Here is a 26154-nt window from a genome sequence, read left to right on the forward strand (position 1 = left end):
TCTCCGGGACTCCACTGTCACTGCTGGAGACCACCAACCTCGTGTGGGCATTGGTGGCCTCGCTGGTGTATCGGCTCGTACTGACTATCTGCGACCCTACCTCTGTAATGGTCGCTTTCAGACTGTCTCTGCTCATGGGAATCCTACCCAAGACATCAAGGAGCTGACAGCTGACCTGGATGCTCTCCCTGGACATTCCTACCATGTCCAGTTCCACCTCTGCCTGTCTGACTTTGCCGACTGACCCTCCGGAGAGATGACATGCAGGATTCAACCCCAGCATTGCGTTGCTGCATGCCACTGGTCCCAGGAGCCTCAGATTCCTTGAATCCCAAGAACGTCACATCGTCCTCAGAGAAGCTGGGTGCTGGTGGTGGAGCAGGGGTCGATTGATGCTGCGCTGGATTCGGCTCATCGGTATCCTTCTCCTCCAGACGATGGCCTGACGTGGAGTGTTGCCTTGAGGGATGCTGCACCTGTGACTGGTCATCTGGAAGTAGAAAGCAACAGATGAATGGTTAGCAGGGGAGGGGGCAGGGTGACATGAGGAAGTTCGCATAGCACAGGTTTATTTGAAGGACCGTCGCTACTCCATTATATCTAGTCCAGAGGCACTGTAGGCTATTGCCCCAACCTATCCCAGGGAGTGTGCAGGACATTGCCTCAACCCTAGTCCAGAGGAACTGCAGGACATTGCCCAACCCAGTCCAGGGAATGTGCAGGACTCACGCTCAGTATCCGAGCGAGGGTCAGCACCCCCAGTGGCAGCTGCCCGACCTGTGACACCGATGAGGCCTGCCGCTCTCTCCTCGATGTCAGTGAGTGGCAGAGGCTGAGGCGGACCGCCGCCTGTCTGAACCTGCTCAAGGCGATTATGAGACTTCTTTGCCTGCAAAGATAAAAATGGGAATGGTTACAAGAGGGTCCATCTGCTCTTGTGGCACACACAGATAGCCACCAAAGCACTTGTAACATACTGTCTGAATGTAATAGAATCCTCTGTTTAATGGCCTTGGAAGTTGCACGTGGTTCATCAGGAGGACATCGAAGTGGGGAGCCATCTTATGAGATCTCAGAAAGCAATCTTAATAATGTGCAAAGATCATTCATGCAAATAGGGTGCCGAACTAAGCCTACCTATGTGTCATGCATTTTAGGAGGCAACCCACAGAGTGCTGAGAGGCACCAACAGCATGAGAACAAATAGTGCGTCAGGTTTATCCTTGAAGTAATGAAGGAGTGCATGAATGAAAATTTTACTCACTCTGATGACCCTGGTGAGATCGTTAAATTTCTTTCGACACTGTATGCCAGTCCTCACTACAGTGTCTGAGGCAGAGATATTCTCTGCAATGTCGCTCCAAATCCTTTTAAATATGGATGGTAATGGTCTAGAACGACCCTGAAGATGCAGCTCCTGCCATCTTCTTCCCACAGCCCCCACTAGAGTTTCATTAGCTTCGTGGCGGAATCGCCTGGCATGCTGTCTGGAATCATCGACCTCCATGATCAAATTCAAAATGTAAAATGCCTGATTCAGCCCCGGTTGTACTGCGCACGCATGCGGCCATGCCCTGCATTAGCGTTTGCGACAGGAGACAAGACCAGAAATGCAGGGGAAGAAAATATAAATAAATCGCGCTTGCGCAGAATGGCAGATTGTGTCAGCGGCGGAACTTTCGGCTCTGGTGCACAAAGTCTGTGGTGCAACGCCGGAGTTAATGTTAATGCTCCTCATGAACTTTCATTTGGCTAAAGTTCCTTGCTCTGGCGCTAACGTTAGCCCGGCACTAAATTTTCGCTCCGTCGTGAATTGCACCCGATATCGGGCAAAAACGCAAAAAGCCAAAAATCCAGCCCTTCAAGGCTTCTGCTCCATGGAATTTCACTCGGCCTTGTGTAAGCAATGCAGGTGACTGAAAGTATATGCTGTACCAATGCTGACTGTTCGTATGAAGTGTAGATAGGGGGATATAGTCTAAGGATAAGGGGTAAGCCATTTAGGACTGAGATGAGGCGAAACTTCTTCACTCAGAGAGTTGTTAACCTGTGGAATTCCCTACCGCAGAGAGTTGTTGATGCCAGTTCATTGGATATATTCAAGAGGGAGTTACATATGGCCCTTATGGCTAAAGGGATCAAGGGGTATGGAGAGAAAGCAGGAAAGGGGTACTGAGGTGAACTATCAGCCATGATCTTATTGAATGGTGGTGCAGGCTCGAAGGGCCGAATGACCTACTCCTGCACCTATTTTCTATGTTTCTATGTTTCTATGAAGTATCCCCTGCACCAAGCACAAAGACAACCATGATTGTAATAGGACAACATTCATGTTTCCAGGTTTTATAGTGTTTAATCCTAATTTTTCAATGTATTTTGGGGGCATAATTATCAGATTTAATCCTGAAAGCAGAAGGCGTGCCTATGTGCTACATAGAAGAATTGACGATATTATTAAGACTAATAATGCAATCCCTCAGCTTCAGTACAGACGTGGGAAGGTATGAGCTAGATATCACTGCAACATTGAAAGGAGAAGAAGCTGTGACTTCAGTTCTGATGAAAGGTCATCAACTTGAAATATTGGCCTTGATTTTCACCGCCTCACGATGGGTGGGAAAAGGTTGGTCTCCCCTAGCTCCAATCGCCAGCCTCCTCTCACTCCCATTCCTCCCAATTGCCGGTTTCTCCGACAGCCCTGATCGTGGGCCTCTGCAACCTCCCAATTTCTGGGGACCATCCCCAAGGGTCCCAGATCGCGGTCTCCTGCCGCTAGTAATCCCAGCCTCCCGCCAGTCAGGTTGTCCATTTGGCCGGCTTCCGGGCAGGAAATGGAGCTAAGAAATATTAATGAGGTCCTGCTATTAAGTTCAGCAGGACCTCTGTGTCCCTGGCCTTGCCGGGTTCATTGGCTGCTTTTGGCCTCACCCACCTCCCCGACTCCCCATAAATATCGGAGCCATTAACTGTTTCCTTCTCCACAGATGCTGCCTGACCTGTGTAGTGTCTCCAGCATTTTCTGGTTATATTTCAGATTTCCAGCAGTCGCAGTATTTTGCTTTTGTTTGCCATTTTTTATCATTGTTCTTTGCTCACTATTTTCTCATTTCCACTAAGCACCAATCTAAAGGGAGTGATGTCATTGAGCAATAGAAGAAGATAAGACTTTTCTCACACATTACAAGTTTAAAGTTAAGATTAAGAACAGCTCCAAGTGCTTGGCTATAACATTACAATATTCTTTGTAACACTTGGTGGTATTTTACAGATGTAGTGTGCTATGTGTAGGGTGTTTGTTTTTCACTCTACTCTGATTCTTAGACCTCGGAACTTATAGTAGGAAAGGACAACACGTGACACAAAATTTAGGCTTAACCCAGTATTCGTTTTATTATGCAACAAAAACTACAGGACTAGACTTCTGAGAGAAAGCAACTGAAAACATACAATCCCTCCTGGCTTAGCTATTGTAGGTTCATGGTCATTGGTTCCGTGACCGGTTGGTTCTTCTTCTGGCCGTTCTCTACAGTGTCGTTCCTTTCATGTACGTTCCGTACTACATGTCCTTCCGTCCGTTCGTCTGTTCGTTCTTTCGACCTGTGTCCATCTGAACATGTGTCCTTCTACTTCTTCTGTATGCTTCTTCTTCCATCTGTTCCTGTCCTTCTTCTGTCTTCTGCTGAGCTGCTTCCAGCTCGCATATTTATATCTTTGTTTTGACTGATCTCCCGCCACTGCAGTTTTGATAAAGTGTTTGCTTCAATACATTTTTTTGTGGTCCCCTTGGTTGATTGACTGCAATAATGGACTCAGCTGTTTTCCCATTTGCACACTGGGTCTGCAAGGCTCAAGTCGACCTCCCATCTTAACACCTCGTTCCCCAAAAATGTGCACCTAGTGTGGTTTCTTTGTTGTGCGGTCTTTTTACAGACTTGGTGTCTCCAGTGGGTTTGTTTTTCCCCACCCTGGTCAATCAAGTTCAGGGCCTCATGTAACAATTCTATTGTTGTTATGCATGAAGTCAGTTTTGGTTCCTGACCACAGAATGTCCTTAATTGCCCAGCTTAATTCCAAAAGCTTGTGTTAAATTTCAAAAGCTTGAATTAATCATGGTCTCCTTCTGTTTTTCTGAAGATTAGTAACCTTAATATCTAAAAAAAAAATCAACAGTGCAATATACACTGGACTACAAGGAATCATATAGTCAGTCAGAATGGCACAGTATCAGATTTTAATATAAAAAATGTTTAATAATGGATCCAGAACCATGGTTTGAGGTGACTTAATTGACCATGTATCGCTCATTATTATCTGAATAGTGTACCATGTCTTTGCACAATAAATTAATTGCATTGTTCTTGATTATTATCTATACATTGCAATATTTATGACAGACTGTGCATCATTTCCTTCACAGCCATTCACATCATTGCACATTTATTCAACTTTGAGCGATTTATGAACTGCCAGCTAGATGAAAGTGGGCCACTGAACACTGCTTTGTCTAAAGTGGGAAACAGCGAAAGTTATCTGAATCCAATTCAATCCAATATAACGGTAATCTTCAATTTTCTATTGATGTCTACTGAAGTTGTAGAAAATTCACTATACATAGTGGACATATTTAGGACATTGTTGGCAGCGCTGTAATAGTTGCTAAACTCTCAAGGCGATGTGCTAATTTCAACAGAAATTATACAAAAGAGTGATCAGAATTTCAATTTTCTCACAAACTACTGTTTTGACCATCTCCAGATAATTGTCTTTCTAAAGGTTCTCTTGTGGGTGCAGCTCTGTAAATATATCAGCAGGAGGATAAATTGGGAAACATCTGTTTCTGTGTCTAATTAACAATTTGGTGCCATTTTGTATCCAAGTCCACTTGGATCTGGGTTGAGGCTGGCCAGAGTTCACCTTGCTTCGGACTCTTACAGTTTGTAGAAAGAATGGGGTATAAATTAGTCAGCGCTAGTTTCGGGCATGAAGGCGACGATGTGGCTGCACTACATGCCCGAAACGAGAGGCCCAAGGCCAGCCCATCAACTGGGCCACGTTAATAGAAATTGGGCCAGCTGCCAGCACCTGCCGCATCTCCACCGGCAGCTTGCCAATTTGAAGGGGATCAGTGTCGGCCTGCTTGCCTCATTGACAGCAGCCCAAAGGTAGGTCCTGGAGATGGGAGCGAGGTAAGCGGCAATGGGAGTCGATCGCGATAATGTACAACTGAATGAACATTCTGGCTCCTCCTGGCTCAACTTTGGGGGAGAAATTGGGCTACTTTGCGCCTCGCCTTTGTGCAAATCCTTATATCCCCTCTTAGCACTGCCTTTACCTATTTTCTTCTCTTAGGCGGTCCCTCATATCAATGATGACTTGCTTCAGCACTAAAAAGGGTTGAGTTCACAGGTGTTTCGATGAAGGACGTGATTTCCTGGTCCCGAACTACATGTTAAAGGGTGGAAGATGCCAATGCGTGGATTTTTTTAACGTGTGGTGACCGTTGCACACCAGACACCACACGGGTTTGACAGACCGAGGTCTTGGTCCAGTGGCAAGGATTAACCAAGATGACTGGAGACCAGCTTTGTTGCACAGACCTAGTGCGCACACATATCGCAGTGTTGGCTAGCCCGTGCTGCCCCAGGGCCCTCGCCTCTGCTGGGCCCCGAACTCATGTCTCTCCTGGGCCCCGATCACATCGCTCTACAATCTCTCGCTACTCCTGCTGTACCTGCCCATGCTCCAATCACTGAGCTGGACCTTGGTAACATCCAATCCAGTCGACCTCTTCACTGCCATTGCCCCCTTGCACCAGCTCGCGCTGTTCCCTGAAGTGGTATGCTGCCACACTGGTTCCAGGGGCCGCTCGCCTTTTATGGCCCTGACCTGTCGCTGGTGTTTCCTCGCAGGTCAGGACCTCCACGCTCCAATTCCTATTCTACTGCTCCTACGTAGTGTCTCCCCAGTGGCAGCGACAAGTGTAATGGCGGAGTGGCAGTGGTGGGATCACGAATGCTGTCATCCTGAGAGAGGACAGCAGGTTCCTGCTCCACTGACCCACAGCCACTCCCTCGGGGCAGCACCTCAGCTTCCGTACCAATCCGCTGCAGCACATATTGGTGGCCGATTGCGACACCGTGAGATCCCTGGTCAACAGTGGTGGATCTAGCAACAATGACAGCAGTCAGAGCTCGCATGGCATCAAGCTGAGACTGCATTAGAGCAGTCTAAACTTTGCTGCCAGCAACTATTCTCTGCATTACAGCACTAAGATATTGAGTTGCTTCCACCTGTGCTGCAATGGAAGCTGCCACATCGCCCATGACACGCATGGGGTCTGGGTCCCCACAGTCTCTCTGGGAGTCCACCATCGTCTGCAGACGGGAAATGATGGGCTCCAAAATGTGCGCAGAGCTCTGTGCAATGTTGGAGGTGGACTCCTCCAGGCCCCTTACCATTGCCAAGAGGCTCTTGGGCAGCCTTGCCATAGCACCTATCATCGCGGTGTGCATAGCTTTCACCCTTCTTGTGAACGCTTCCCCATCGAGGTCCTCATCTGAGTCCTGTGCTGCAGAACTCGCATACAAACTCTCTCTCCGGGGAGCTGGCCCCTGAGCTACCCTTTCCCCTTCGACTTGCTGCAGCCTACTCATCTCCGGTGCATCACCCAATGCAGACCCCTCTACTAAGCCAGCCTCTAATGAACGTGTAGTGCCAGTCTCTGAGGTGGTGCCTGCAGGTGAGAGATCCTCCTCCTCTTCTCCTTCATCACTCTCCCCTGGGGGCTCAAGGATAGGCTGGACATCTGCTGGGTGATTATCTGAAAGCATAAAGGCACATGACTCACGTTAAGGTGAGGGCAGAATGGCGCAGGGCAGTATCAGAAGCTGGAAAGTGATAAAGCCTTCTGGTGTGGAGGAAGTGGGTTGAGAAAAGGAGAGGGGATAAGAATACCGTTGATGCCCAACGGTCACGGTGCCCACCACCTGCTGCCCAATGAGCCGCAGCACTCGCTCCTCCAAGTCTGATAGCTGCTGGAGCTGAGGTTTGCCCCCGCTGTCCTCTGCTGCTCCCTCCTGTTGTGGGCCATCTTCGCCTGCAAAAGAAAGGAATGTGTGTGAGTCAGAGTTCAGCTATGCGTCTGGGCGATATGCCTGCCATCATTGAATAGCTGTGAATGTAGGCAAGCCGTGAGATGAAGATGTGAGTTTGAGTAGTTGCAGAAGTTTGGTGGGTGAGTGGTGGGAGTATGGTGCTTTGTGCAGTGTGCAAGACAGAGGTTCAGATGCTGTTATGTATGACTTGTTGAAGCATGTACCCACCTTGACCACCCGACTGAGGTTGTTGAACTTTTTATGGCACTGTGTCAGACTGCGTTCCACGACACTACTGATCGACACCTCATGTGCTACTTCCCTCCACATTCCCGGGAAGACCTGGGGTAATGGCCGGAAACAGCGCTTCCCTCCTTTGTTCCACTGTCCCCGCCAATGCATCTAATGTGGCGTCATAGAAGTGACGATCTCCCTCCCTTCGATCTGGATTGGAAGCAGCCATAGCCATGAGGTCTCTCAGTTGATCTCAGGTCAACTTCAGTTGCAGTAATGGTGAAAATGAGCAGCTGCAGATTGAGATCTGGATATAGAGATCGGGCAGGAAAATGGAGTTGAAAACATTGAAAAAGGTAATGCCCCATTACCGAATTTCTCCCCCTTTGTTCGGGGATATTATATTTAGCAGAGGGGGCCTAAAACAGGTTTTAGATTCCTCACTTACATATGTAAGGGACCCAATGCCTGTTTTAGGCAGCCGGCAGGGACGCCCGAAAAATTACCCGACCCAATATTGGGTCCAATGCCTAATGGGTGCAATGAGGTCCAATTTCTACCCTAGGAGACCTTAATTCAAATAGGTTGAGCTAGATTTAAACCAAAGGAATTTAATTTTTGCCCTTACTTCCTGAAATATCGAATTTTCCCTTTTGTTTCAATGATTAGTCAACATGTTGTTTACACATTTGTTGTCTTTCTTTACTAGAATCCCACTAAAGTGGCGTTCACCACCGTGGCTGGGTTGAGCGGGGTTGCCATCACTCTGGCTCTGATACTGATAATAACGTCATCAACAGAAATTATCAGGAGATCATACTTTGAAGTCTTCTGGTACACTCACCACCTTTTTGTGATCTTTTTTGCTGGGCTTGTGATCCATGGAATTGGGTATGTATTGTACATGGACATTGTATGTCTTTTATAGCATTTGACCTTAAGATATAAGCATCATTAGCGTATTTGTTAGATTTAAAAGGAAGAAAGGGTCACTGAAGAATGTGGAATGCCCCATACTGGCCTTCAACAAACAATAGGAGCTAATTGTATTAAATATGGCTGCAGATCTTTCAGGGTTTGTCGATCATCCTGAAGTACACATTTAGACTAGCCCACTCCCTTTTCTACTCGCAACTCACATATGCCAGGCAGACCTGTAGCAAATCATTCTAAAAATAGGGGACAAGGCTCAATGGTCTTTCATACTCTGACATTTAACTTAAAAATCAATTCCAATGCCTCTTTAAAACTTTCTCACAAAGAAATTATTTTTTTGCTTCAAATCACCAGGCAAATTGTTCGTGGTCAAACAGACACCAGCCTGAGAAACCATAATGCTACATATTGCAAGGATAAGTATAAGGAATGGGGTAAAGTTTCAAATTGTCCTATGCCTCAGTTTTCAGGGAATCCACCAATGGTATGTATGTCTTTAGTTTACTGTTAAAACAATAATACTTCTTTGAGACAATTTAATCATGTAAACTATTTAGGTACACACTTTCCTGCCTAACCAAATTGATCCTCTTATAGACCTGGAAATGGGTGGTCGGTCCGATGGCCCTATACGTCTGCGAGAGATTTGTGCGATTTTGGCGATCCCAGCAGAAAGTTGTCATTACAAAGGTAAGCATATGTTTGACTGAAGTTTCTTGGATAGTGTGCAGCTTTGCCACATATGAAAGATGTTCCGCGTAGTGCTGATGTGCTACAATGACCCTCCCCTTTAATTGGTGGCGGTCACTGGGCCACCAGTGCAGCGTGAGACCAGGCCAGCACTCAAGACGGAGTGCCAGGTTGCACAATGGTGGCCTAGTCCATGCTTGGGCCGCCATGGTCAGGCCAACCCAAGAGTCGGCCGACAAACAAATATGGCGGCTCCGGGCGCTGCAGGCCTCCGCTTTAAACAGCACCCAGAGTGGACCTGCGAAGCTGGCGTTGACATCCACTTGCACAAGCCTCGTGGCCCACGGGGCAATTTCCCCTGCAGGGCGTTAAGGGGTTGGCATGGGGTGGTGAGGGGTCGCTGTGCAAGGCGATGACATCATCGGCGGTTGCATGGCGGTCCGGGGCACTATCCTTGGGGTGCAGCACTGCCGGGTCATCATCACGGGGCTATAACAAGGGGCAATTTTGCCCTCTAATTTTATATTTGTGAAATGTCAATTTTTTCTATTATGATAAAAATTCCTCAGATTTTTAATATAATTTAAAAAAATTAAAGTTTGGTATTTCTGTTCTACCTTAATCCCATATGTATGTCCCAATCTTTATTTTGGCATTTGTAAAATTTATAATAAGTGAATTATAATCCATGCTTTTTACTTCCTGGTTTGCTGTCTATGAGAATTCTTCAATGTGATTGGTTGCTTAGCGTACTTGATGACATCACTGTTGCTGAATGCTGATGATCTCCTGAAGTAGGTGCCAGAATCAAAATAACAGCAGAAAAGTTGAAATCCATGCCATAGAGATTGCTAGATCTTTGTGGCCGTATTTCTTCGAGGTCAGCATCGAGTACCTTCACCACCACTGACTGCAAAATCCAAGCTATGATGTGCTGCAGAGGCACAAAGTAGAATTTTGGTGCTACCCCACAGAAAGAGCCAAGGGGAAAACAGAGGGAGAATTTCCTTTGGCATGTCCCTTGCATCCCTTAGAAACAAGTTTTAGAGTGGCATAGGAAAGGGTCTGGGAGCAGTTGCCCGATCTCCATTGCGATCTGGGAAGCTATATTACTTGAGGAGAACAGAGAAAAAAAGAACACTTCATTTTAACAAAAAAAAGACAAAAAACTGCTAATAGGAAATACTCCACAAAACATCATACCAAATCCAATTTATTTTCTTATTCATATTGAAGCTACTAACAAAGTTAAAGAGAATTCTTAACTGTTAGATTTTTATTAAACAAGGACTTTATGGAAGGGAATAAAAATTGGCAAGGAATTGCTTGCTATTGTGTTTAATTGTACAATTCATTGGGGTGGAAATTTGTTCGCGCCTCTGTTGCGGCGTTGTCCTGGGCAGAGCGGTAAATGTTGCGTCTGCCGCCGCAAAATTAATCAGCTGGGCCCCGAGTTTGGAGCAGAGTGCTAAGGGAGGTGTTGCACACCCCTTTAGGGCACTAGGCCGCCTGAGCAAATGAAAATCCTGAGCTGGATAGCCGGCCTCACAGCACCCGAAGAGAGGTTTCCGCGGAAAGAAAGAAATCTGGAAAAAAAACACCAAAAACATTCCCAATAAATTACTAACGCCACAACAACATAAATTGCAAGAAAAAAAACAATCACACTTACCTCAGGTCCACATTGCTTCACTCACTGCGGCCGGTACAGCTTGGAACGCCAGCTTTCACAGGCATTCTCACTAGGGCGCTAAGGATCTGTCAAATTTTAAACTTTGAGCCAGTGTCGCAACCAGGGGCATTGCACACCAGCTCACCTCTCCCGGGTAGTAATGTTCCGCGCCCCCTCAAAACCAGCACCGAATGTCCCGGCGGGGTACTGGAAGCTGCCTACCCGCCCGCAAGTGCTTTCCGCCGCCATTGCCACCCCTCCGGGGCGCTAACAGGGACAGTAAACTGTCTTTTGCTCAAACAGTTGTAGCAGTGTATCTCTGTCCGCAGGTTGTTACCCATCCCTCCAAAGTGCTGGAACTGCAAATGAAGAAGCGAGGATTTAAGATGGAGGTTGGCCAGTATGTTTTTGTCCAATGCTCAAAGGTATCGCAGCTGGAGTGGCACCCTTTCACATTGACCTCTTCCCCAGAGGAAGATCACTTCAGCATTCATGTGAGAAGAATGGGTGACTGGACAGACAGTTTGTTCAAAGTGTGTGGCGGAGACCAAAAGGAATTCAGAGAAGCTTGGAAACTCCCCAGGTGAGAGAACCAGCATACTGAAGTATCCATTTAAAGTTATCTCTGTTAACCAATAAGATATATTAGAAATTAAATTACTGTACAAAGTCCATTAGATATTTTGAGGAGTGATTTCTGTGAACTGGTACTCCCAGTAGGAAGCAGTAATAACAGGGAGTGGGTCTCTGGAAATCACAAGTCAAATGTCCGTGATTTCCCAAGATACCCTCGCCAGGAGGATTGTAACCTCCTGAGAGCGCTGGAACACAGAATCATTCTCTTGGAGTCTAATGCAACTAGTGCTAGGTTTTACCTAATTCAAACAGACACTCAAGGGGGGATTCTAATTTACTCCACCTGGTGGAAACCAGGCAAAGGGAGTTAAAATCGATTGGCTGTTTTTTCCCACTCCAATACCGTCCCATGGCGACTTTAACGCTGGGTGGTTGAGGTGTCCATCTCAGTCAGACCAACGCCTCATTAATATATGCTAATCAGAGTCCTATTGCTCACTTAAGACCCTAAGGCAATTTTAACAGCGTACTAGCCGAAGCGACCGAGCGGTCACTTCGACCAGCGAAACCCGCCTGACACGCAGTAAAGGCCGCAAAAGGTATGTAAAAAAATAATCTTTTTCCTCTGGGTCCCACAAGGAAAGCCAAAGCCTCTGCTGCCCTGCACACCACCCTCCTCACCCCACTTCCCACCCACAGAACCTTGCTGAAACCCCCACAACGTGACATCCATCCATCATCATAGGCAGTCCCTCGAAACGAGGATGACTTGCTTTCATGCCAAAAAACGGACGAGTTCACAGGTGTTTCAATGAAGTACCTAATATTCCCGATCCTGAACTACATCCTGAAGGGTGGAAGATGCCTGTGCGTGCATTTTTTTACGTGGGGTGGCCATTGCACACCAGCCACCACATGGGTTTGACAGAGCTAGGTCTTGGTCCAGTTGCAAGGATTACCCAAGAGAACTGGACACCTGCTCTGCTGCACGGACCTAGTGCGCACACATATCGCAGTGTGGGCTGGCCCGTGCTACCCCTGGGCCCCTGGTTCCGAATTCATGCCTCGCCTGGGCCCCGATCACGTCCCTCCACAGTCTCTCGCCGCTCCTGATGCATCTGCCCACGCTCCAATCACCGACCTGGATCTTGATGACGTCACTCTTCGCTGCCATTGCCCTGCTGCACCAGCTCGCGCTGTACCTTGCAGTGGTACGCCTCCACACTGCCCATGGCCACCGTTCGTCGCTCCTTTTATGGCCCCAACCTGCCGCTGATGGTCTCTCGCAGGTTGTGACATACCTGGTTGCTAGCGGGTGGCAATGGGTCATTCAATCTTCTGCTGCTGGCAGCCAACCAGCTTCCCCTTTAACCCATTTTGGGTGGGCAGTTGGTGCTGGGCGCCAGGATGTTAAAACTGACCAGGCCTCCCACAGAGACTCGCAGGCAGAAGGTTTGGCAGCTCCCCCCAGCATTCCACACGGGAATTAAAATTTACACTTTAGATCTCTGAAGTCCTCACATATACAGTAATACTAATTCCCATACACAGTGACCCTGAAATTATGTTGTAGGATACATGGAGCAATATGTTTCTCTGAAATCCCTCTTTCCACTGCTTTAACAGAGGCACTAACCCATTAAGATCTGCTCAGCACTGACTCGTGTTCTGTTTCTTTGGGAGACCCTGCTGATAGTTGAAATACTTCTGTCTCAAAGCGATTACAATTACTAGCAGTGTCACTTTTTGACATGACCTTTTTGTTTCAGGATTGCAATTGATGGTCCTTTTGGCACAGCCAGTGAGGATGTCTTTCTGTATGAAACTGCTGTTCTTGTTGGAGCAGGGATTGGAGTTACTCCCTTTGCATCCATCCTCAAATCAGTCTGGTACAAGTACACTCACTCTGATCCAAATCTGAAACTAAAAAAGGTAATCGCACCATGAGAGCATTTACTTCGGGAGATTTATTTTGCTTGCAAGAATTGATTAGCAGAACTTAACTGATATTTGGTTTACATTCAGTGGTTTGTAAATTAATATAAAATAAAATGGGTCTTATGACAGTGTGAAATCCAACAAGCAATTACAGACGATGGGAGGCAGTTTCTGTTCCTCCAGCCCAGAATCCACGAAAATAATTGACCACTTACTTTTATAGGGCCTCTTCTCTTTCATCGTCCATGGCACTATGCATCCTCTGATGGCAATCGAGGTCCTATTTATGTCATAGGACAACAATTTCTGCATTAAAAGGGGTGTTTCGCTTGAATCAGGCGATTATTTGGACACCCGGTGGCAGGCCCCTTTTAAAATGGAGCTGGCTGCTTCGTCGGTGTTAGTCGGATGGTAAGGCTACCGACTCGAGTGGTTAAGATCTGGAATGCACTGCCTTAAGAGGGGTGGAGGCAGACTCAATTTTATCTTTCAAAAGGGAGTTGGATAAGTATTTGAAGGAAAAAAAATTGCACAGCTTCAGGGAAAGGGCATAGGAGTGAGAATGGCTGAGAGTCGGCAAGGGCTCGATGGGCCAAATGGCTTTCTTCCATGCTGTAACCATTCTATGATTCAATTACTCCATTTTGAGGTCATTATTGCCATGTTACAGCTAGATGAAGGTATTCAACATTGACCCATTCAGTTTTATTTGTAACCAAAAATTTATTAGGCTAAGAAAATCACAGTGAAGGGCCTTTAATTTAAAGGAAATATGTGCCATCTACTGCTAATCCAAAATCTAAAAAAATTGAATTATCCAATAATTTCAATTAAGCATCATAAATGATACCACAAAGTCGAAATTTATATTAAGAAATTGAATGAAGTGACTAATTTGAATTAAGTGGCTTTTATCTCGAAGGGCAATAGATTATCATTTAGCAGAGTCAATACTGAAAATCATTGCCATTTTCCCCTCGATAATCTACAATGAGTTAGCTTAACTTGTGAAAGCACATAATTTGCATTTTGTTGGGGGAAGTATTTACAAATCAGCTATATGAAACATAGAAACAGAAATAGGTGCAGGAGTAGGCCATTCGGCCCTTCGATAAGCACCACCATTCAATAAGATCATGGCTGATCATTCCCTCAGTACTCCTTTCCTGCTTTCTCTCCATACCCCTTGATCCCTTAGCCGTAAGGGCCATATTTAACTCCCTCTTGAATATATCCAATGAACTGATATCAACAACTCTCTGTGGCAGGGAATTAAACAGGTTAACAACTCTCTGAGTGAAGAAGTTTCTCCTCATCTCAGTCCTAAATGGCCTATCCCTTATTCTAAAACTGTGTCCCCTGGTTCTGGACTTCCCCAATATCGGGAAAATTCTACCCGTATCTAACCTGTCCCATCCCATCAGAATCTTATATGTTTCTATGAGATCCCCTCTCATCCTTCTAAACTCCAGTGTATAAAGGCCCAGTTGATCAAGTCTCTCCTCATATGTCAGTCCAGCCATCCCAGGAATCAGTCTGATGAACCTTCGCTGCACTCCCTCAATAGCAAGAACATCTTTCCTCAGATTAAGAGAGCAAAACTGAACACAATATTCCAGGTGAGGCCTCACCAAGGCTCTGTACAACTGCAGTAAGACCTCCCTGCTCCTATACTCAAATCCCCTAACTATGAAGTCCAACATATCATTTGCCTTCTTTACCGTCTGCTGTACCTATGTGCCAAATTTCAATGACTGATGAACCATGACATCCAGGTCTCGTTGCACCTCCCCTTTTCCTAATCTGCCGCCATTCAGATAATATTCGGTCTTCACGTTTTTGCCCACAAAGTGGATAACCTCACATTTATCCACATTATACTGCATCTGCCATGCATTTGCCCACTCACCTAACCTGTCCAAGTCACCCTGCAGCCTCTTAGCGTCCTCCTCACAGCTCACACCGCCACCCAGTTTAGTGTCATCTGCAAACTTGGAGATATTACACTCAATTCCTTCATCTAAATCATTGATGTATATTGTAAAGAGCTGGGGTTCCAGCACTAAACCCTGCGGCACTCCACTAGTCACTGCCTGACATTCTGAAAAGGATTCATTTATCCTGACTCTCTGCTTCCTGTCTGCCAACTAGTTCTCTATCCACGACAGTATATTACCCCCAATACCATGTGCTTTGATTTTGCACATCAATCTTTTGTGTGGGACCTTGTCAAAAGCCTTTGAAAGTGCAAATACACCACATCCATTGGTTCTCCCTTGTCCACTCTATTAGTTACATCCTCAAAAAATTCCAGAATATTTGTCAAGCATGATTTCCCCTTCATAAATCCATGCTGACTTGGACCGATCCTGTCACTGCTTTCCAAATGCGTTGCTATTTCATCATAAATAATTGATTCCAACATTTTCCCCACTACTGATGTCAGGCTAACCGGTCTATAATTACCCGCTTTCTCTCCCTCCCTTTTTAAAAAGTGGTGTTACATTAGCTACCCTCCAGTCCATAGGAACTGATCCAGAGTCGATAGAATGTTGGAAAATGATCACCAATGCATCCACTATTTCTAGCGCCACTTCCTTAAGTACTCTGGGATGCAGACTATCAGGCCCCGGGGATTTATCGGCCTTCAATCCCATCAATTTCCCTAACACAATTTCCCACCTAATGAGGATATCCTTCAGTTTCTCCTTCTCACTAGACCCTCGGTCCCCTCGTATTTCCAGAAGGTTATTTGTGTCTTCCTTCGTGAAGACAGAACCAAAGTATTTGTTCAATTGGTCTGCTATTTCTTTGTTCCCCATTTTAAATTCTCCTGAATCCAACTGCAAGGGACCTACATTTTTCTTCACCAATCTTTTTCTCTTCACATATCTATAGAAGCTTTTGCAGTCAGTTTTTATGTTCCCGGCAAGCTTCTTCTCGTATTCTATTTTCCCCCTCTTCGTTAAACCCTTTGTGATACTATACAGTATAAATGCACACGAGGCCTATACTTGAGAGAAGGTCACTCTGTGACCAGTTACCTTTATTACCAAGACCTCAAGTGATGAAGGTGGGTGGAGCTTCCCTTTTTATACCTGAAAGTCCAGGTTAGGAGTGTCTCCCACAAGTTCACCCCTCGTGGTCAATGTTCTCAAGGTGTACAACTTAGGTCAGCTTATACATGGGTTACAATGATAGTTGAATACATAACATCACCTCCCCCCCAAAGTCTTATTGGGATCACAGGTTAAGTCTCTCTGGTGGTTTACACTCCCTTGTAGAGCGCCTGAGTTGGGGCTCCGGTTGTTGGGCGCTCGCCTGAGTGTCTGCTGTTTGCGGTGCCTCAGGCCTGTCCGGACTGCCCACAGTGACTGGGCTCTCCTCCACTTGGTTCCGGTGTTCGGTCACCCGTGGTGGAGTAAACTCTATGTGGTGTTCTTCCTCTGCTTCTTCTATGGGGTTGCTGAACCTCCTTTTGATCCACGTGTTTGCGGCAGATTTGTCCATTGGTAAGTTTAACTACCAAAACCCTATTCCCCTCTTTGGCAATCACAGTGCCTACAAGCCCTTTGGGCCCTTCAACGTAATTAAGGACAAAACAGGGTCATTGACATCAATACATCACGCCCTCGCATTCCTGTCATGGTAGTCACATTGTGACTGATGCCTGCTCTCAACAATTTCTTTCATAGTAGGGTGTATAAGGGATAACCGGGTTTTAAGCATCTTTTTCATTAGCAGCTCTGCGGGTGGAACCCCTGTGAGTGAGTGTGGTCGGGATCTATTGGCCAACAGGAGGCGTGATAAGCAGCTTTCTAGGGAACCCCCTTGGATTCTGAGCGTCCCCTGTTTGATTGTCTGCACTGCTTGTTCCGCCTGGCCGTTTGAGGCCGGCTTGAACGGTGCCGTTCTGACATAGTTGATTCCATTGTCAGCCATGAAGTCCTGGAATTCAATGCTTGTGAAGCACGGGCCATTGTCGCTGACCAAGTCATCCGGTAGACCATGGGCGGCGAACATTGCCCGTAGACTTTCTACCGTGGCAGAGGATGTGCTTGAATTTAAAATGGCACACTCAATCCATTTGGAGTAGGCGTCTACTACAACCAAAAACATTTTTCCCATGAAAGGACCTGCGTAGTCCACATGGATGCATGACCATGGCTTGGTGGGCCAGGACCAGGGACTAAGGGGGGCTTCCCTGCGTGCATTGCCCAGCTGAACACACGTGTTGCACCTGCGAACACAAAGTTCCAGGTCTGCATCTATCCCTGGCCACCAAACGTGTGACCTGGCAATTGCCTTCATCATGACAATGCCCGGGTGCTCATTGTGAAGTTCTCTGATAAACACCTCTCTTCCCATCTGGGGCATGACTACTCGATTTCCTCACAATAGGCAGTCGGCCTGAATCGAGAGTTCATCCTTGCACCTATGAAACGGTTTAAATTCCTCAGGGCATGCCCCGTAGGTGGCTGCCCAGTTCCCATTCAGGACACATTTCTTAACTAAAAAGACAGTAGCGGGTCTTTATTTGTCCATACTTTAATCTGACGGGCTGTCACAGGTGAGCCTTCGCTTTCGTAAGCTTCAACAGCCATGACCATCTCAGCATCATGCTCAGTTGCCCCCTCAGTGGTGGCTAATGGGAGCCTGCTGAGTGTATCGGCGCAGATTTCAGTGCCCGGTCTGTGCCGAATTGTGTAGTCATAGGCGGCTAATGTGAGTGCCCACCTCTGTATGCAAGCCGATGCATTCGAATTAATGTTGTTGGCCAAAAGGGACGTTAGGGGTTTGTGATCTGTCTCCAGCTCAAATTTTCTGCCAAACAGGTACTGGTGGATTTTTTTTGACTGCATATACACATGCTAGCGCTTCCTTTTCTACCATCCTGTAGCCCCTTTCTGCCTGGGACAGACTTCTGGAGGCATAAGCTACCGGCTGTAACTGACCATTGGCATTCACATGCTGCAACACACACCCGACCCCAAAGGACGACGTATCGCACATTAAAACAAGTTTTTTACACAGGTCATATAACATTAACAGTTTGTTGGAGCATAACAAATTGAGTGCTCGATCAAAAGTCCTTTCCTGGCTGTTCCCCCAGACCCAATCGCGACCTTGCTCTCACAGCGTGCTCAATTTGGGAAGAAAGTTACCAAAATAGTTCAGGAACCCCAGGAACGAACGCAGCTACTTCGTGTTATAGGGTCTGGGTGCTTTCTGGATTGCTTCCGTTTTGTACGCAGTAGGTCTGATCCCGTCTGCTGCTACCCTCCTCCCCAGGAATTCTACCTCTGGAGCTAAGAAGACGCACTTCGTCTTTTTCAGTCGCAGCCCTACCTGGTCCAGTCTGCGTAGCACCTCCTCCAGGTTGTGGAAGTGTTCTTCAGTATCGCGACCCGTGATGAGGATGTCGTCTTGAAAAACCACTGTCCTAGGAATCGACTTGAGGAGGCTTTCCATATTTCACTGAAAGATCGCGGGGGCCGAACAAATCCCGAACGGACATCTGTTATATTCAAACAACCCCTTGTATATCGTGATGGTGGTCAGCTTCTTCGACTCACTCGCCAGCTCCTGGGTCATGTCAACTGAGGTCAGGTCCAATTTTGAAAAAAGTTTGCCACTGGATAGCGTTGCAAAGAAGTCCTCCGCTCTCGGTAACGGGTACTGGTCTTGGAGTGACACCCAATTGATGGTGGCCTTGTAATCGCCACATATCCTGACTGACCCATCCGCCTTGAGCACCGACACGATCGGGCTCGCCCAATAACTGAATTCAACTGGCAAGATAATGCCTTCCCTCAGCAGGCGGTCCAATTCGCATTCTACCTTTTCCCGCATCACGTCCAGCACCGCTCTGGCCTTGTGGTGTACTGGTCTGGTGTCTGGATTTATGTGAATCACTACCTTGGTCCCCATGAAAGTGCCGCTGCCGCGTTGAAATAATGAGTCAAATTTGTCCAGGACCTGTGAGCATGATACTCGTTCCACAGAAGAAATTGCATTGACATCGCCCCATTTCCAGTTCATGACAGCAAACCAACTCCTCCCCAGTAGTGCAGGACCGTCCCCCGGGACAATCCAGAGTGGCAATCTGTTCTCCGAATCTTTGTGGGTCACGACTACCGTGGCGTTGCCTAGTACCGGAATGATCTCCTTTGTATATGTCTGTAGCTGTGCGTCAATCAGCAATAATTTTGGCCTCCTGGCCTTGGACACCCACACCCTTTCGAACTGTTTGATACTCATCAGGGTTTGGCTGGCCCCCGTGTCTAGCTCGATTAATACTGGGATGCCATTGAGGAGCACTTTCATCATTATCGGTGGCATTCTGGTATATGAACTGTACATGTGCTCCACATGAACTCGCTGAACTTCAGCTTCCAGCAATTTCCCCCAGTATTCATTTGGTCTCGTAGGGCTTACATTGGACCCGTCCTCCTCATACATCAACCTGGCTGCAGGCTTCCTGCACATACACGCCAAGTGACCACTGACGTTGCAGTTTCTGCAGGTATATTGCGGATACCTGCAAGCTCTTGCTGGGTGTTTGCCTCCACACCTCCAGCATGAGCTGGAGGCCCCGTTGTTGGAAACAAAAGGTCCATTACCAGTCGATCGTCTCTGACTGTCTCTGTAACTGTCCTTAAGCGCACCATTAACAGGTGTTGATGGCCCCATTACTGGCCGCATTGTCCATTGCGATGGCATGAATTGCCGTTCAGCTAGCCATTGTCTCTGTTGAATTCCCCCTTTGAGTTTGACTACATGCTGGGGCATGTCCGATTGCCCTTGTCTGCCTAGAGAACAGTGTGCCGCATTAACAATGTTGACTCCCTGGTCGTTTGCCGCATTTGAGCCAAGATTCTTGTCATACATCATTCTGGTCTCTTCTTCTCCTGAGATAAATGTCTGGGCTATCAGAGCCGCCGCTTCCAAGGTCAAGTCTTTGGTCTCAACCAGTTTCCTGAAAACCCCAGTATGCCCGATGCCCTCAATAAAAAAGTCTCGCAGCATCTCCACTCTGCATGCATCTGGAAACTTACATAAGCTCGCCAGTCGCCGGAGATCTGCCACGAAGTCTGGAACGCTTTGCCCTTCTTGCCGCCGGTGCATGTAAAACCGGTGTCTCGCCATGTGCATGCTGCCCACCGGTTTAAGGTGTTCCCCAATCAACTTACTGAGCTCTTCGAACGTCTTGTCCGCCGGCTTCTCCAGTGCTAGAAGGTCCACATCAGGGAGTAAGTTCTGAATCCACAAACCGTCAGATGAGCCCTGCGTTTGTCGGCTGAATCCTGTCCCAACCATTCTTTAGTGACAAAACTTTGCTGTAGTCTCTCAATAAAATCATCCCAATCATCACCAACACAGTACCTCTCATCTGTGCTGCTCGTGGCCATGCTCGCGTGGTTTAAATCCCAGTTTCTCGTCGTCAATGATATGTCCTTACTATACAGTATATATGCACACGAGGCCCATACTTGAGAGAAGGTCACTCTATGACCAGTTATCTTTACCACCAAGACCTCAAGTGATGAAGGTGGGTGGAGCTTCCCCTTTTATATCTGAAAGTCCGGGTTAGGCGTGTCTCCCACAAGTTCACCCCTAATGGTCAGTGTTCTCAAGGTGTACAACTTAGGTCAGCTGATACATGGGTTACAATGAAAGTTGAATGCATGACACTTTGTCCTCCTCTGCTGAATTCTAAATTTCTCCCAGTCCTCAGGTTTTCTGCTTTTTCTGGCCAATTTATATGCCTCTTCCTTGGATTTAACACTATCCTTAATTTCCCTTGTTAGCCACGGTTGAGCCACCTTCCCTGTTTTATTTTTACTCCAGACAGGGATGTAGAATTGCTGAAGTTCATCCATGTGATCTTTAAATGTTTGCCATTGCCTATCCACCGTCAACCCTTTAAGTATCATTTGCCAGTCTATTCTATCCAATTCACGCCTCAAACTATCGAAGTTACCTTTCCTTAAGTTCAGGACCCTCGTGTCTGAATTAATTGTGTCACTCTCCATCTTTATAAAGAATTCTACCATGTTATGGTCACTCTTCCCCAAGAGGTCTCGCACAACAAGATTGCTATTTAGTCCTTTCTCATTACACATCACCCAGTCTCGGATGGCCAGCCCCCTAGTTGGTTCCTCGACATATTGGTCTAGAAAACCATCCTTAATACACTCCAGGAAATCCTCCTCCACTGGATTGCAACCAGTTTGGTTAGCCCAATCAATATGTAGATTAAAGTCACCCATGAAAACTGCTGTACCTTTATTGCCTGCATCCCTAATTTCTTGTTTGACGCTGTCCCCAACCTCACTACTACTGTTTGGTGGTCTGTACACAACTCCCACTAGTGTTATCTGCCCCTTGGTTTTCCGTAGCTCCACCCATACCGATTCCACATCATCCAAGCTAATGTTCTTTCTTACTATTGCATTAATTTTCTCTTTAACCAGCAATGTCACCCCGCCTCCTTTTCCTTCCTGTCTATCCTTCCTAAATGTTGAATACCCCTGGATGTTGAGTTCCCAGCCTTGGTCACTGTTAGTGTTAGTGTTTATCAGAAGAATCACTCAACACTCAGAGTCGGTTCCAATGCCAGTGCGGCCTTTATTGATGCCAGCGGGGAGGAAGTCACAGGACTGGATCCAGGCTTCTCTCCGCCAAACAAAGAAACTCATCGATATTTATATGTTTTACAATAGTTCTTTACAGTTACTCAGCCCACTTCGGCTGGACACAATCCAATCATAACGATTATAGATTACATATAGGTTTCTTTAACCCAATAGAATTTCCCTGATATCTCAGGAACTGCATGTTCGGGTTTTGTCAGCTCGGCTGATTAATGACCTCGTTATGTGAGGCAGATTCTCCCCTTATCTCTCTTCCTTGGACTTCGACTGTGTGAAATCACTGGTTCATTGTATCCAAGGCATTCCTGGTAGTGGGCCTCACAGGGTCATTGCTCGGTCATTGCTCGGTCAGTCCCAGTTCATTACTTGACTAACAGGGTTCCCATCATGCTTGGGCAGCCATTTTATATGTGGCCGTTTTAAACTTATATGAGTTTAGATATATTCAGCAGGTGCCTAATGCCTACAACAGTCACCCTGGAGCCATGTCTCCATGATGCCAATTACATCATGCCCGTTAACTACTATCTGCGCAGTTAATTCGTCCACCTTATTCCAAATACTCCTCGCATTGAGGCACAGAGCTTTCAGGCTTGTCTTTCTAACGCACTTTGCCCCTTTTGAATTTTGCTTTATTGTAGTCCTTTTTGCTTTTTGCCTTAGGTTTCTCTGCCCTCCACTTTTACTTTTCTTCTTTCTATCTTTTGCTTCTGCCTCCATTTTACTTCCCTCTGTCTCCCTGCATAGGTTCCCATCCCCCTGCCCTATTAGTTTAACTCCTCCCCAAGAGCACTAGCAAACACTCCCCCTTGGACATTGGTTCTGGTCCTGTCCAGGTGCAGACCGTCCGGTTTGTACTGGTCCCACCTCCCCCAGAACCGGTTCCAATGTCCCAGGAATTTGAATCCCTCCCTTCTGCACCACTCCTCAAGCCACGTATTCATCTGAGCTATCCTGCGATTCCTACTCTGACTAGCACGTTGCATATGCAAGTAACTACCAAGCTAGCAGATAGGCTAATGGTTTTCTTCAAGTTCAGACACCACCAGTGCAGCTAAATGTCCCTAATTATGATGTGCAGAAAAGTCCATCTCTTCGGCATCAAGGAGTTTCCTTCGAGTTATATTTCCACTTCCTTCAGTTCCAGCTCTCTCTAATATGTTGAACATATTACCAGTGCTGCCAGTCACTATCTGTTCATTAGTTTCTATAGACTACATTTTAATTAGATTCTGGTACCTGTATCTCTGAAGACATATTCCAATGTAATGTGGCAAAACCAGTACTATTAAATGAAAAGTCCGATACTGCTTCTGTCACCTGTCCTTGAGGCTGTTTCCACTGTCTCTCCCAATGCTAGATTCTGAAAAACATCTGTCATCACTTTTTACTACCACAATTGTACATCCCAAAATTAAATACATTTTTCTTCCTGACCTTATACTGAAAACCATAATTTAGCTTGTGATGTCTCATATGGTAATTCTCTTCACACAGATAGATCATTTTTATTGCTTGTTAATAAATAACTGCATGCCTACCATAAATACCCTTATTTTATTTTTTTGTCTTCTTGTAAAAAAATACACAGGTTTCAGTAAATAAAAGCACCATAAAAATAAGTGCAAAGCAATAACAGGAAAATTTCAATTCAGTTAAACCCAGAATACATGATGTTTTTCCTAATCAACATGGGCATGTGCTAATGCTAATAAAGAAAGCACAAGCATTCCGGGTGAGGTAAGGGTGGAGTGGGGGGTGAGGGGGAGGAAGTCCTAACTACAGGTGACAGTCACACTTTATGAGAGAGCAGGGTAACATCAGACCAAAATTACAAGTTTTTTAAGCATCTGACAGTTCTGTGATGTAGCAATCTACATTATTGGTCTTCCCCAGTAACTTCAAAATGACTGTTCGTGCTCTCGGGACAAATAGAAGGGTAGGGCATAAAACAAAGTTGAATGTGGGATGGGCAAAGGCATAGCTGTGATGGCAAAAGGAGTTGGAGAAAAATTATATTGCTAAATTGTGAGAGGACAATGTAAGAAATAAAATATAAATTGCACAACAGATTTAAAGATCTTGATTTCCTTCTTAGATCCACTTCTACTGGCTATGCCGAGAAACCAGTGCTTTTGAATGGTTTGCTGACCTCCTCCAGTCACTCGAGTCACAAATGCTTGAAAGAGGCAATTCTGATTTCCTGAGTTACAACATTTACCTCACTGGATGGGATGAAAACCAGGTAATTATTTCTTACCAAACTCATCCAAGAAGCTTTATCCTCGAACTATGACCAAAAAGGATCAGATCTGGATTCTTGTTCACCTTCTCCTATGTCTTGTAATGGCCAATCTGGTTAGAATGCATATCCTGGTTCATAGGGTTCATAGGATGCATGGTGTTAGCTACACAAAGGGGTAAGATCCGAGATTTGATTCCTAGTCTGCACTGCCAGAGAGTCGGAATAAATGGGTCATTTTCCAGTTGGCAAACAGTGACTAGTGGGGTGCTGCAGGGATCGGTGCTGGGTCCTTAACTATTTACAATCTATATTAATGACTTGGATGAAGGGACTGAGTGTAATGTAGCCAAGTTTGCTGATGATACAAAGATGGGTGGGAAAGCAAATTGCGAGGAGGACATAAAAAATCTGCAAAGGGATACAGACAGACTAAGTGAATGGGCAAAAATTTGGCAGATGGAGTATAATGTGGGAAAATGTGAAGTTATCCACTTTGGCAGAAAAAAGAGAGAAGCAAATTACAATTTAAATGGAGAAAAATTGCAAAGTGCTGCAGTACAGAGGGACCTGGGGGTCCTTGTGCATAAAACACAAAAAGTTAGTATGGAGATACAGCAAGTAATCAGGAAGGCAAATGGAATGTTGGCCTTTATTGCAAGGGTGATAGAGTATGAAAGCAGAGAAGTCCTGCTACAACTGTACAGGGTATTGGTAAGGCCACAGCTAGAGTACTGCGTACACTTTTGCTCTCCGTATTTAAGGAAGGTGTACTTGCACTGGAGGCTGTTCAGAGAAGCTTCACTAGGTTGATTCTGGAGATGAGGGGGTTGAAATATGAAGATAGGTTGAGTTGGTTGTGCCTATACACATTAGAGTTCAGAAGAATGAGAGGTGATTTTATCAAAACATATAAGATTATGAGTGGACTCGACAAGGTGGATGTAGAAAGGATATGTCCACTCATAGGGGAAACTAAAACTATGGGACATAGTCTCAGAATAAGGGGCCGCCCATTTAAAACTGAGATGCGGAGGAATTTCTTCTCTGAGGGTTGTAAATCTATGGAATTCTCTGCCCCATAGAGCTGTGGAGGCTGGGTCATTGAATATATTTAAGGCGGAGATAGACAGATTTTTGAGCGATAGGGGAATAAAGGATAATGGTGAGCAGGCGGGGAAGTAGAGCAGAGTCCATGATCAGATCAGCCATGATCTTATTGAATGACAGATTGGGCTCGATGGACCAAATGGCCTACTCCTGCTCCTATTTCTTATGTTCTGTCAAGCCATATCAGTCAGGGCAGCAGTAGATACCCTACAACTGACCTGAGGATTTCCAGAGCTATGTAGAGGAAAGCACAGCTAGGATTCTTGCTGATGATCACCATCCAGGCGTAACCTGTTATATTTCTAAAGTATAGAATAATTTTGCCTCTGGCATAGTATCACTAATTAAACATTTGTATGATTCACCATAGTAAACTATAAGGGGGGAATTTTTACTTCCTGATGCGTTGGGAGAAGGGAGTATGGGGGGGTGGAGGGTCCAGTGGCATGTGGCAGTATTTTTGCGTTAGGGATTCAACTTCACAGCGTGTGTCTTTCATTATTGACAGGTTTCCCAACGGAAGTCAGCCTGATTGTCAGGCTTGGCTTCCAGTCGGGCAGTGAACGCTCCGCAGGGGGCCGCAGGACCAGGCACAGTATGTCCGACCCCAGGGGTGGGGCTTGTCCGATCCTGTTGGGCGGGGGAGCTGTATGGGAGGTGGTCTGATGGTGGGGGAGCTTGGGGGCCGGGAGGAAGCACTCATGCTCCTCCTGGCCCACAAGGAGTGCTCCCTGAGGCTGTCCTCACCTCCCAAATCCCGGGAAACCCAGCCAGCTACAGTAAAACCTGCAAAGCAAGTTAAATCTGTGGCTTCTAGCCTCATTAGCATATTTAAAATGCCAACACGCCTCTGGGGAGCAGGTTGGCTGCCCGCCCTTTGTCCTGCCTCAGTAAAACCCAGCAGTTGAAGGGTTGGTGCCAGCCTTCTGACGTGCTTGAAATTTTTGCCCATTTAATCCTCACCCGCACCCATTCCCACCTGCTCACCCATGTTAAAATACCACC

The 26154-nt window shown here is 46.3% G+C and overlaps 1 protein-coding gene across 1 annotated transcript in view; it reads left to right on the forward strand.

Moving 5' to 3' along the window:
• The window catches only part of cybb (cytochrome b-245, beta polypeptide (chronic granulomatous disease)), a 56140-nt gene that overhangs the window by 16623 nt on the left and 13363 nt on the right, over nucleotides 1–26154 (forward strand). Inside the window, exons 5-11 of the mRNA XM_070893403.1 lie at nucleotides 4418–4557; nucleotides 8038–8219; nucleotides 8619–8748; nucleotides 8862–8954; nucleotides 10956–11209; nucleotides 12972–13134; nucleotides 23896–24042. Coding sequence (XP_070749504.1) covers nucleotides 4418–4557; nucleotides 8038–8219; nucleotides 8619–8748; nucleotides 8862–8954; nucleotides 10956–11209; nucleotides 12972–13134; nucleotides 23896–24042 — 1109 coding nt within the window. The remainder of the gene's footprint in view (nucleotides 1–4417; nucleotides 4558–8037; nucleotides 8220–8618; nucleotides 8749–8861; nucleotides 8955–10955; nucleotides 11210–12971; nucleotides 13135–23895; nucleotides 24043–26154) is intronic.

The sequence above is a fragment of the Pristiophorus japonicus genome, chromosome 11 (assembly GCF_044704955.1).
Source record: "Pristiophorus japonicus isolate sPriJap1 chromosome 11, sPriJap1.hap1, whole genome shotgun sequence".
Lineage (NCBI taxonomy): Eukaryota > Metazoa > Chordata > Chondrichthyes > Pristiophoridae > Pristiophorus > Pristiophorus japonicus.